Raw genomic sequence first — 12033 nt, forward strand, 5'->3', positions numbered from 1 at the left:
TGCTCTTTTTCCCTGTTTTACCCCTACCCTTTGTAATGTTCCTTTCCTCTTCACTTTCATTTTTTTTGTATTTCTACATGTTATATAATTAGTATGATTGAAAGCTAGGTTATTGTACATGGAATCTTGAGATTAACATTTGTTCCATTGTCTTGTACTTTGGAGAAAACGTATAATTTTTTTAAAAATTATTATAAAAATATTAAAAATAATAATAATATTATATTAAAGAAATATTTGAAACAGAGGCATAACTAGAACCTGCAGGACCCCGGTGCAAGAAACCATGAAGGACCCCCCAGATCCCGTCCTGGTCCTTGTCACTGGTCTCAGGGCCCTTCCCACTGATCCAGGGCCCTTTCTCCCATCTCGGGGCACTTTATCAGGGTCCCGCAGCAGGACCCTTTAACGTGTTCTGCAGCAGGACTACTTTCTGAATAGCTGCTAACCTTTCCAAAAAAATTTCAGAGACACCTTTTTTTTCTATGTGTTCAGCCAGCCATTTTAGGCGGAGAACGTATCTTACTGTAAGTAGGGGTGGGGCATTTAAAATGGGCGTGGTTCTACAAAAAACACCCAATGCCATACCCCACTGCACATCTCTGCATCCCCCAGAATGCCTCCATACCCCTCAGCATACCTCCATACCCCCACACATCTCTGTACCTCCCAAATCACCCCTGTACCCCTAGCACACCTCTGTACCCCTCCTAGCACGCTTCTGTACACCCTTTCACATTGCTGCACTGCCTACACACACCTCTGCACCTCCCAGCATCCTCCGTACACCTCCCCAGCACACCTCTGCACCTCCCAAACACCTCTGAACCTCCCGGAATCCTCTTTATCCCCCAATATGCCTCCATACAACCAGCAATCCTTTTTAACCCCCGACACACCTCCAAACCTCCCCCCCCCCGCACACACACACCTCCTAGCATCCTCTGTATTCCCCAACATTCTCTATATTCCCCAGTACGCCTCAACACCCCCCAACATAACTATGTACTCTGCCGCACATCTCTGCACCATCCACACTTCTGTACCACCCCTCACACACACACACACACACACATATCTGTACCTGCCAGCATCCTCTGTATCCCTCCAGTACACCATTGTACACCGCAGCAAGTGATATTTGCACCCCCCACACCCCTAACACATCTCTGCTCTGTATCCACTTGCACATCACTGCTCTTCCAACCCCTAGCACACCTCTGCACCTACCACACACCTGCGAACCTCCTAGAATCCTCTTTATCCCTCAATATGCCTCCATACACCAAGCAAGCCTTTGTAGCCCCAGCATAATACACACCTCTGACCTCCCAGCATCTTCTGTATTTTCCAGCATCCTCTGTATTCCCCAGCACACCTCAACACCCCCCAGCACATCTATGTACTCTGCCGCACATCTCTGCACCCCCCACACATCCATAACCCCCCTCCCACACACACAAACACCTCTGCACCCCCCAGCATCTTCTGTATCCCTCCAGCACACCATTGTACACTGCAGCAAGTGATCTTTGCACTCCCTAAACCCCTTAAACACATCTCTGCTTTTTATTCACTTGCACATCTCTGCGCCTCCAACTCCCAGCACATCTCGGTATCTTCCCATATTCCCAAGACACATAACAGTGTACTTTCAGTATCTTGGTCACCCCATGGCCACTCACCTGCAGATATTGATTGACAGTTCTGTGATGCCCGTTGCATCTCCCTCTGCCCCTCCTTCCAGCAGTTCAGCTATACAGTGGAGAGGGGAGGTGCCTCTGACCCAGGCAGGCACCAGCTTCAGTACACAAGTAAGTCACTCTGCCTGTGCACTGAAGCCGATGCCTGCCTGGGTCAGAGGCCCCTCTCCACTGTATAGAGTGAATGTCTAGCCAAAGGTGCAGGGGGGATGCTGGGTCTTAGCCCCCCACAGCAGCGGAACGCCAGGGCCCAGTGGCAAGTGCGACCTTTGCGACCCTGGTAGTTGAAATATGATTTGAAATATTCAGAAGGAATGGTTTTCTAAAAACATAGTACAATTTTACACTGTATTATATAACCCACAATGAAAGCGTGGCCAGATGTCCTTTAGTTTGAGGTCTGGTAAGCTGCTTTTGTTTGTTGGTGTTCATAAGCGGTGAAGACTCTGTTTATTTTTTGGGATCATCTGGGCTGCTGTATCCACACACTATTTTCTTTGGTTATGGACTCTGTTTATAGCACTTTATATATTTTTTGGGGATATCCAATTTGTATGGTTTTGTGGAGCGCATTTTTAAAATCTTTGAATTTTTATGAATTTCTATGAATTTGATTTATTTGATTTATTTATTATCAGTGTATATTTATTGATTTATTGTTAAGCATGTGCACTTTTTCTTACTTTTGGTAGCACAACTAATGCAACTAAGATAAATAAGATAGGAAAGACATCTCCTATATTCCAGCTTTCATATTTATATCCTTTTATTTAATTTAAAATTCACTTAACACTGTCATTCCAACCTAAATTAGCAGTATTGCAGGCGTACCTCCTTAACAATACCATCCTTCCATATGCTATAATTGCACACAGAACAAATTCAATCCCCCTTTATGTAAAATTTATGTTGAACCCCCGCAATAAACCCTTTAAAGTTGAGCTACAGCACTGGCTCCTTTGAAAAGCAGTCTTGTTACAAAGAAGATCAACATGTCCTGAGCCCCCTGTGCTGCCCAAATATCATTTCACCTAATGATCAGAAGCAGCAGTGTGCAGCTCTCAAGTCAGTGTACCAGAGCACCCAGACATAACCAGCAACTGCAAGCATATAATGCTATCCAAACCCCTCAAAATGTATTCAGTGTAATGAAATATATTAGAAAACGCATTAATAAAAACTCGGGTGGAACAAAAATATACCTCTCCTAGCAGTTGTAAAAACACACAAGTGTAGCAGCATCTGTACACTGCTAGAAGATACCTAGAAATCACAAGGAGCGGGTATTATTGGATGACTTGGTTCTGCATACAGACAATGCCAATCAAATACAACATAAGAAACCATGCACATAAATGATGTTGGATGGAATGAGCACACCTCCAAACACGCTGCCACCAATATTGTTTAACGGTGGGAAAAACAAGACGGCAGACCAACAACAGAAGGAATAGAAAGAAAAGGCTTAATGACAAATGAAGCCATTGTGGAAACTAAGTGGCTCCAGAGAGGTTCTGCAGATTATATAGACGCATTTTGTGAAGATGATGGCAGGCAGCCAATTGAGATTACTATATTTGAGCAAAGCAGAGGCTTTGCTACATATTTGACGAAAAAAAGGAGAGCTGGAGTTCAGATTTAAGTATCCCTAGTAATACACATGTTTATGAAACTGTCCATTGATTGGTGGGAAGCAACCAGTCAAAATCTTATGTCTTATTTTCAGTTGTTTGCAATATATTATGTTTATAATCAATACTGAAGTTGATAAATGTACAAGTATAATAATAGGACACTTGAAAGCCTTTGGCTATGTAAGTGGTTGTGCTTGGTTTGTTATTTATTCTGTGCATAGGCAAAATACAAGAAGTACAAAACGTACAAAAAAAGAACAAAATAGTTAATAGCAAGTTAGTGCATTTGTCTTTTTGTAATGTATATATATACATATCTACAAGCAAAATTTAAACTGATTTAAAGTTCAGTTCTTAGGTACTCTATTTACAATCAATATTTAGACTGAATAAAAAAATCCTGAAAGGAACCCTTTTATATAAAGAGTTCATGGTCAAACCATATGTGCAGGTACTTGAGATGTTGATAGTGTTAGACCTCCTAAACTTCTGGAGTCAAAGAAATTTTGCTGTCCAGCACCACTAAGAAGGTGAACCCCATCCATTGAAGGCAGAATTTGTCTGTCAGTCATGGTTCCACTTGGAGATGAGCCCAAAAAATTTCCTTGAGATGAGACAATTTTTTCAGGACTAGAAGCTAGTTTGGGAGAAGTGGAAAAGTTATATCCATACAGTGCACATGGGCTGTGCAGTCGAAAGGCATTGTAAGAGCTTTGGTGCGGCTGTCCACTGCTAAATGCATTGCCCGTTGGTGAAGGCATAATATATTGGAGCTGAGGAGATATTCCTGAAATTTGCATAGATAGGCTTGTTTGAGGACATCCAAAGTTGTCACTGTCAGCTCCTGTCATAGACATATTTACTGTGGCACTGCTTGCCATGCCAACGTAGGAAGGGGTTCTTGGGGTTGTAAAAGCTTCACTGGTTGAATTGGTGAGTCTGTTATACGTTTCAGCAAGTGACGTGCTATATCTATTAAGTGCTAGGCTAGATCGACCACAGGCTGAATAATCTGCTGGACTCAGGCTGCAAAGTTGACTTGTGTTTGCTCCCAAATGATGGAAAGCAGGGGAAGAACATGGAGAACCTGGCAAAAGATGTGGATGAGTGGCTGCAGCTCCAGATCCAGAGAGTAAAGAGGAAGTGCCTACATTTCCTAAAAAAAAACACATTGTGAATATACATATATATATTTCTAATATGCTATGTTAATAGTCTTGCAAGGATGGATACATTCAAAGTAAAAATAAGGCAGAAATATTTATCTCTGATAAGGTATATGCTTCCTTCAGTGGTAGCTAGATGTGTGAAGACCTAAATACTTGGTCATTTGATCTTTGCTAAGGGGGAGGATAAAAGTTTTGATCTTCCCTCTAATCCGGGGGTCTCAAACTGGCGGTCCTCCAACTGTTGAGAAACTACAAGTCCCATGAGACACTGCACGGCTGACAGTTAACAAGCATGACTCCCACAGGCAGAGGCATGATGGAACTTGTAGTTTCGCAACCACAGGAGGGCCGCCAGTTTGAGACCCCTACTCTAATCAATCATTTTGACCAATTGCTAAGGGCTTCACACATGTGTCCTGCAGTGAAAGGAGCCTTGAGCAACTTTTTTCTCAGGAATGATGATTATTACATCCTTTATACATGTTTTTCCTTGAAAACAGTATATAAGTAATAAGTACTTTGTTACCTCAGAAATTCTACTGCTGCACTGTGTGGCAGACACACCATTCTTATTATTAAGAGTACTTGGCTAGATCCACAAGCTGCATACAAATGGGTGGAATCTGCCCTAGGCTGGCCATCATTCTTTTAAGCTAGGTTAAGCCAGATCCCACCTACTTGTCTGTAGCTCAAGGATACAGCTAAGCACTTGTATTGGGAGCACTGGTGTGAAAGGTAGTCAACACTGCACCCAGGACAAGCAAGGCAACAGTACTGTTAGACGAACGCGCAGTATTAATTTACTGTTTGCAAGGCAGTCCAAGACTACCTGGTTAACATCATGCTTACTGAAGCCTTTTTAACCACTAGAGTAGCAGTCTGTATATACCGTGACCCAAACAGACACAATTTATGTGCCGCTCAGGTAAAGAGGTAAAGTCCAACTAGACCACTGTGAGTGCAGGCAGGGAGCTTGTCCTAGCTCCAAGCTGTGTCAATGTCAAACGAAAAGGTTGCACATTATGAAGCAGACCCATGTGCATGAAGTGAAATGAATGGCAGCCTCAGCAGCCTCAGCAGGGACTCCAGCCAGGCCATGCCCCAACACATAATTATGGTTTAAGCTCCAATGGAAATGCAATTATTTTAGTAAATATAAACTGCTAATCACCTTTTGTCATCAGCAGTATATAGCAGTCCCGTGACTTCTTTCAGCACTGGTTAAAGCTTGTAGGAGGAGTTTTCATTCTCCTCTGATTGTCCTATGAGGCTGCAGGACCCCTGACCCTCTGTCTGGACAGTGCTGATTGTCCCTGTGCTGATCAGAGAAGACAGGATCAAATAGCCTTTTTACACAATGAGCAGGCTTAACCCCATAGGTTCCACAGTGAGTAAAACAAACACGCTTTACTGTATATACAAACTGATTTTACTGTTGTGGGTTTAGTAACACGTTAATATCACTATAGAAAAAGGCTTGGAGTTAATATGTACAGGAGAGGAGGGTGGGGATTTGGTTAAAATGATCTCCCATTTAAATAAACAGAATAAATAGCCGCTGCCTGTGATCTTCAAATTTTTTCTTTCATTCATTAGTTCCTCCTTACCATGCTGTAAGAGGAATGGGCAGGCTGTAAGATGTAAACACTATAGTATTTACATTTTTGATCACTGTGATTAGTCATCACAGTGATCACAAAGTAAAGAGCCGCTTGGATTAGCTCTGTATATTGTGTCTGTGATCTAAACTATACAATGACTCAGATCACAGCCAATAACAAGCGCACTTGCCATCTGTGTGTGTTTTCTGATGTTTATAACCACCACTCCCGAAATATACTTCCCCACCAATTTTTTACAATACAGTATTTGGGAGGCAAATAAATAGTACAGTTATTGTTTACTGTATTAGTATATTTCTTCTTTAGGATGAAAGTGATTCTCTGCCAACATCTTATTCTGATATCTGGTGTATTAGGACCTATATTATGAGTCATATTATGCAAATATGATTTATAGAATAGTAGGTTCCTTAGTATGCTTTCATATATCAATGTTTTTATTAATCATTCAATTTGAGTGAGTGCAATGCCTTCATACAATGCCTTCATTTTTACATATAGGACAATGTGTTAAGTGTTAAAGTTCTGCAATCATAGTGAAATATTTTGCTTTTATATATAGGTAATTCATTACAGAATGTGCTATTTCTTAAGAATGAATCATGAAAAATGTTTCAAATCAAGTCCATCTGTCTACAAGTTACCTCCAAGTGTTCATCATTAAAGCAAATGCATACATTATTTAATAAGTATTTTATTTATTGATTATGTTCAGGTAAAATAAAAAAGTGTGGTATATTTTTTTCAGGTAAACAAGATATATTATATTGCAAATTATTGTGTTATATTTTAGATTTGATAGAAGATATCAAGTCCATTCTCCCATGTGTACAAGGCTACATTTTAACATTCTGATTATAAAGCCCAAGGCTTAAAAAGGCTAAAATATCACTAAAGGCAGTATATTTTTTTAAGTTTGGATAGAATGGAGAGGGATAGGAACACCAGTCAGTTTTTTTTTTGTTCTCTGTATCCCCGTTAGGAAGATTCCCCTCTCTATTTGTCCCGTTGACTGTTCTCACCGAAATAGGACACTAGCTCTGATGACCCTGGTGACACTCAAGGATTCCCACATTTTGGAGGGATTTTGGCTATGGGAAAGGAAGTGAAGGGGAATCTCATAGAGGTTATAACACTCCCTTACTCTATTCCAAAATTAAAAAAAGGTTTTGCCTATAGTACTTTAATAGTTTAAACTCAGATTTACATACACAGCTGAATGTGTTAGAACAGTAAATCATTTTTCTTCATCTTTCCCTGACTGTTCTGCTTACACAGGGGCCATATGAAGATTCAATTAGAGAGTGGGTCTGAAAGCTCCCCCTACACATGGGCTTCAGTGTCCTTTTCAGCATATAACCATATGGTTGCTGCTCAAATAACCTGCTATTTTAAATATTGCCAATATGAAACTATACACTAGATTTATTTATATATCCTTTTGCTCTATCATTGTAGCCTTGACGAAGAGGCAGTCTCTGACCCCTGAAACATGTTGACTCTGTTTACTATTTGATCACACAATGGAATAATTTGTATATAGATAAATAACGCATAATATGATGTTTTAATCTCAGATCTTTTATTTACATTACAAACCAAGGAAATTGTGCAAATTATTTTGTGTGTAGGAGCTGCCAGCCCAGAATTCACATATCCTGTTCAAACACTGCAGCACTATTGGATAAGCAACACCGATAGAAAAATCCTACGGTTACAGTGTTACTTATCGATTTCCTTAAGCGTTATACACATGACAAGTAAGGATGGACCAAACAAATATTCTAACCAGAAGGGCAAACCCCATTGAAGTCTATGTGAGCTGAACAGGAAAAATCAAAAGTGCCTATTTTGAAGGCTTATAAGCAAGTAATTGGCCATAAAAGGGGTATGGGGGTCTGGGTACTGCCCTGGGGGACATGTATCACTGAAGACTTTTTTTAAAAAACAATAGTTTTTTCAGGAGCGGTGATTTTAATTATGCTTAACGTGCAACAATAAAAATGAAAATTTCCTTTAAATATAGTGCCGGGGGGGGTCCCCCATAGTCTGCCTGTAAAGTGGTGCATCTGTAACATGCGTAAAACATGCTACAGCAAAAACGACATTTCTAAAGAAAAAAAAAAAAAAGAGTCAAATCACATTTAAAATGACTCGCCGTTACAAGTACTGTCACCCGGCTATTGAAAAAATAAAGAAAAAAACAGCATGGAGTTCCCCCCCCAGTCAATACCAGGACCTTTGGGCATAGGGACCCCCTCAAAATCCATACCAGACCCTTATCCGAGCATGCAGCCCGGCAGGTCAGGAAAGGGGAGGGGACGAGCAAGCGCTCACACCCTCCTGAACCATACCAGGTCACATGCCCTCAACATGGGGGGTGGGTGCTTTGGGGCAGGAGGGGCTCTGCCCCCACCCCAAAGCACCTTGTCCCCATGTTGATGGGGACAAGGGCCTCTTCCTGACAACCCTGGGCTGTGGTTGTGGGGGTCTGCGGACGGGGGCTTATCGGAATCTGGAAGCCCCCTTTAACAAGGGGGGCCCCAGATCCTGGTCCCCCCCATGTGTATGGGTATCGGGTACATCTTTTCCCTACCCATTCACCAAAAAAATGTCAAAAGGTAAACACCACAAGAAACCTTAACCACTTCAGCCCCGGAAGGATTTACCCCCTTCCTGACCAGAGCATTTTTTGTGATCCTGTACTGCGTCGCTTTAGCTGACAATTGCGCGGTCGTGCATCTTTGTACCCAATCACAATTGACATCCTTTTACCCACAAATAGAGCTTTCTTTTGGTGGTATTTGATCACCTCTGTGGTTTTTATTTTTTGCACTATAAACAAAAAAAGAGACAATTTTGAAAAAAAAGCAATATTTTTTACTTATTGCTATAATAAATATCCCCAAAAAATATATAAAAAAATGAATTTCTTCCACAGTTTAAGCTGATATGTATTCTTCTACATATTTTTGGTAAAAAAAATCGCAATAAGTGTATATTGATTGGTTTGCGCAAAAATTATAGTGTTTACAAAATAGGGGATAGATTTATGGCATTTTTATTATTATTTATAATGGCAGCGATCTGCGATTCTTATCGGGACTGCGACATTATGGCGAACATATCGGACACTTTTGACACTATTTTGGGACCATTGTCATTTATACAGCGATCAGAGCTACAAACAGCCTCTGATTACTGTATAATGACAGGGAGCAGTAGATCCCTGTCATGTTGCTAGGCAGACCAGGGAAATGCCTTGTTTACATAGGCATCTCCCCGTTCTGCCTCTCCTTGCTGCAATCGTGGGCCGCCAGCGAACATCGAGTTCACGGGACCTGTGGGCATGCACCCGCGGCGTATGGCGGGCTCACGTGCCCGATAGGCGGCAAATTTAATTAGGACATACAGGTACGTCCATTTGCCTGCCTGTGCCATTCTGCCGATGTATATGTGTGTGTGGCAGTTGGGAAGTGGTTAAAAAATAAAAAAATTGTGTCCCTAGATGTAAATAAATCGTCAATCACAACGCCCGTCGGACACGAAAAATAGAAAAAAATAAAAACGCTCCACCTCCTGGGAGGCCTCCAACTGACTGCCCGCTCTGCGCTTTGACAGTTCTTATATAGGCAAGGGGCAGGGCCACTAGGCTATGTCACCAAGTGGCATGTGACATCAGAAGGAGCGGTGCCACGAGTGACATAGCTGTGTGGCCCCGCCCCTTACCTATATAAGAACTGACAAAGTGCAGAGCAGGCAGTCAGTGGGAGGCCTCCAAGGAGGCAGAGCGTTTTTATTTTTTTCTATTTTTGGAATCAGGCAGTCGTCATGATTGACAATACCCCCTTCCTGACCAGAGCACTTTTTGGGATTCAGCACTGCATCGATTTAACTGACAATTGCGCGGTCGTGCGACGTTGTACTCAAGCAAAATTGACATCCCTGTTTTCCCACAAATAGAGCTTTCTTTTGGTGGTATTTGATCGCCTCTGCGGTTTTTATTTTTTGCACTATAAACAAAAAAAGAGCGACAATTTTGAAAAAAAACACCTTTTTTTTTTTTTTTTTTTTTACTTTTTGCTATAATAAATATCCCCCAAAAATATATTAAAAAACTATTTTTTTCATGCTTTTGCCAAACCGTTTGCCCATCCCTAACAACAAGTACCAAAACTTACAAGAACCAGAGGATACTTTTGTTAAAGTGATGACAGAGTGCAGAATTGTACTGGCCTCCTAATGACAGGCATTCTTAAACTTAGTTAAAAAGAATGGCATATTTAGGCCACCAGATGACTACGGTGCAAGTTCAGATAGGGCAGATGTTGGTATAGGAGCCAGTTGTGTAGATGGAGAACTAATGTCTGTCCTTTAAAGTGAAACCAAATAAAGTAATGTCTGAGAATAGTTCACTTTACTATTTAAAATTTCCTTTAGGAAAAAAGGTAACCAGTTGTCATAGCAGAGCCTTACTGTCCTTTTGTTTTTGGTGTTAAGGTAATGAGTAGCCACTGTAATTTTGGCTAGAACTTAAAAACTCGCTTCAATGTGCTCCACATCCCTGGGCTATTCCTGATGTTTTTGGCTGAAACCTGGCTGGCTGTGTCCAATCACACACAGAGTTCTGTGTGTTTACAAACACACAGAACTCTGGGGTTGATTTACTAAAACTGGAGAGTGCAAAATCTGGTGCAGCTCTGCATGGCAACCAATTAGTTTTTAACTTCCGCTTGTTCATTTAAGCTTTGACAAAAAAACTGGAAGCTGATTGGTTTCTAAGCCATCCTGCAGCAGATTTTGCACTCTACAGTTTTAATAAATCATTAAAATCATTAAATCATTAAAAGCAGGGAGAAAAAACAGACAGATCTGTTAGTACAAGCAGCTCACATTACACATATTATACTTGTTAGGCACACAGTTAACTCCTTGATTGCCCCTAGATGTTAACCCCTTCCCAGCCAGTGTCATTAGTACAGTGTCAGTGTACAGTATTTTAACTGACCACTGTATTTATGTCTCTAGTGACATCTGTGTCAGTTATTGGCCCTCCCAGTCAGTGTCTGTTAGCGCCAGATTTCCCACCACCCTATCACAGTCACACTATAAATTGCTGCTCACCGCCATTACATTATAGCATCTATAGCTGCATCAATTCCAGTATATATACCATAGTTATTCGATGCTATAACTTTCACACAAACCAATAATATACACTATTGCTTTTTTTTTCCTCCCAAAGACATGTAGCAGAATACAAGTTGGCCTAAATTATGAAGAAATTTGATGTTTTGATTTTTTTATTGGATATGTTTTATAACAGAAAGTAGAAAATATTGTTTTTTTTTTTATTATTTCTAGTCTTTTTTCATTTATATAATAAATAAAATAACCCAGTGGTAATCAAATACCACCAAAAGAAAGCTCTATTTCTGTAAACAAATGATATACATTTCATTTGTGTACAGTGTTGCATGAAAACGCAATTGTGAGTTAAATTAGCACAGTGCTGAGTAGCAAGGAAAGCTCTGGTCATGAAGGGTTTAAAGTCTTCCAGAGATCAAGTGGTTAATAGCTATATTTACTGTACAAAACAAAATGATCATATGAAGTAATAATAAAAAAGAAAAGGGAATACGTAAATATAATTATTAGCATTTTGTAACTGTGCTAAAGTTTGGCTTTATTTCATCATACAAATTCAAACCACTGTTAAAATACATATTTTTTTAAATAGTATCGATTACATTTTAGACGGACTACTATTTCAAAGAAGAATAAAAAAGATAAAAATGTTGACGGACACCTATTTCTGTAACTTGACCTAGGAACTGTATATAGCATGCGGATACCACAATAAATGCAAAGTGACATATATTCTTTTAAGTCCTAAAAGTTTATA

The 12033-nt window shown here is 40.4% G+C and overlaps 1 protein-coding gene across 2 annotated transcripts in view; it reads right to left on the minus strand.

The window, feature by feature from the left end:
* Window positions 1-3525: 3525 nt before the first annotated feature.
* The window catches only part of TBX18 (T-box transcription factor 18), a 55082-nt gene continuing 46574 nt past the window's right edge, over window positions 3526-12033 (minus strand). For both annotated transcript variants that reach the window (XM_073626890.1, XM_073626891.1), the window contains exon 8: window positions 3526-4493. In XM_073626890.1, coding sequence (XP_073482991.1) covers window positions 3772-4493 — 722 coding nt within the window. In that variant the 3' untranslated portion in view covers window positions 3526-3771. The remainder of the gene's footprint in view (window positions 4494-12033) is intronic.

This window comes from Aquarana catesbeiana, linkage group LG04 (genome assembly GCF_042186555.1).
Source record: "Aquarana catesbeiana isolate 2022-GZ linkage group LG04, ASM4218655v1, whole genome shotgun sequence".
Lineage (NCBI taxonomy): Eukaryota > Metazoa > Chordata > Amphibia > Anura > Ranidae > Aquarana > Aquarana catesbeiana.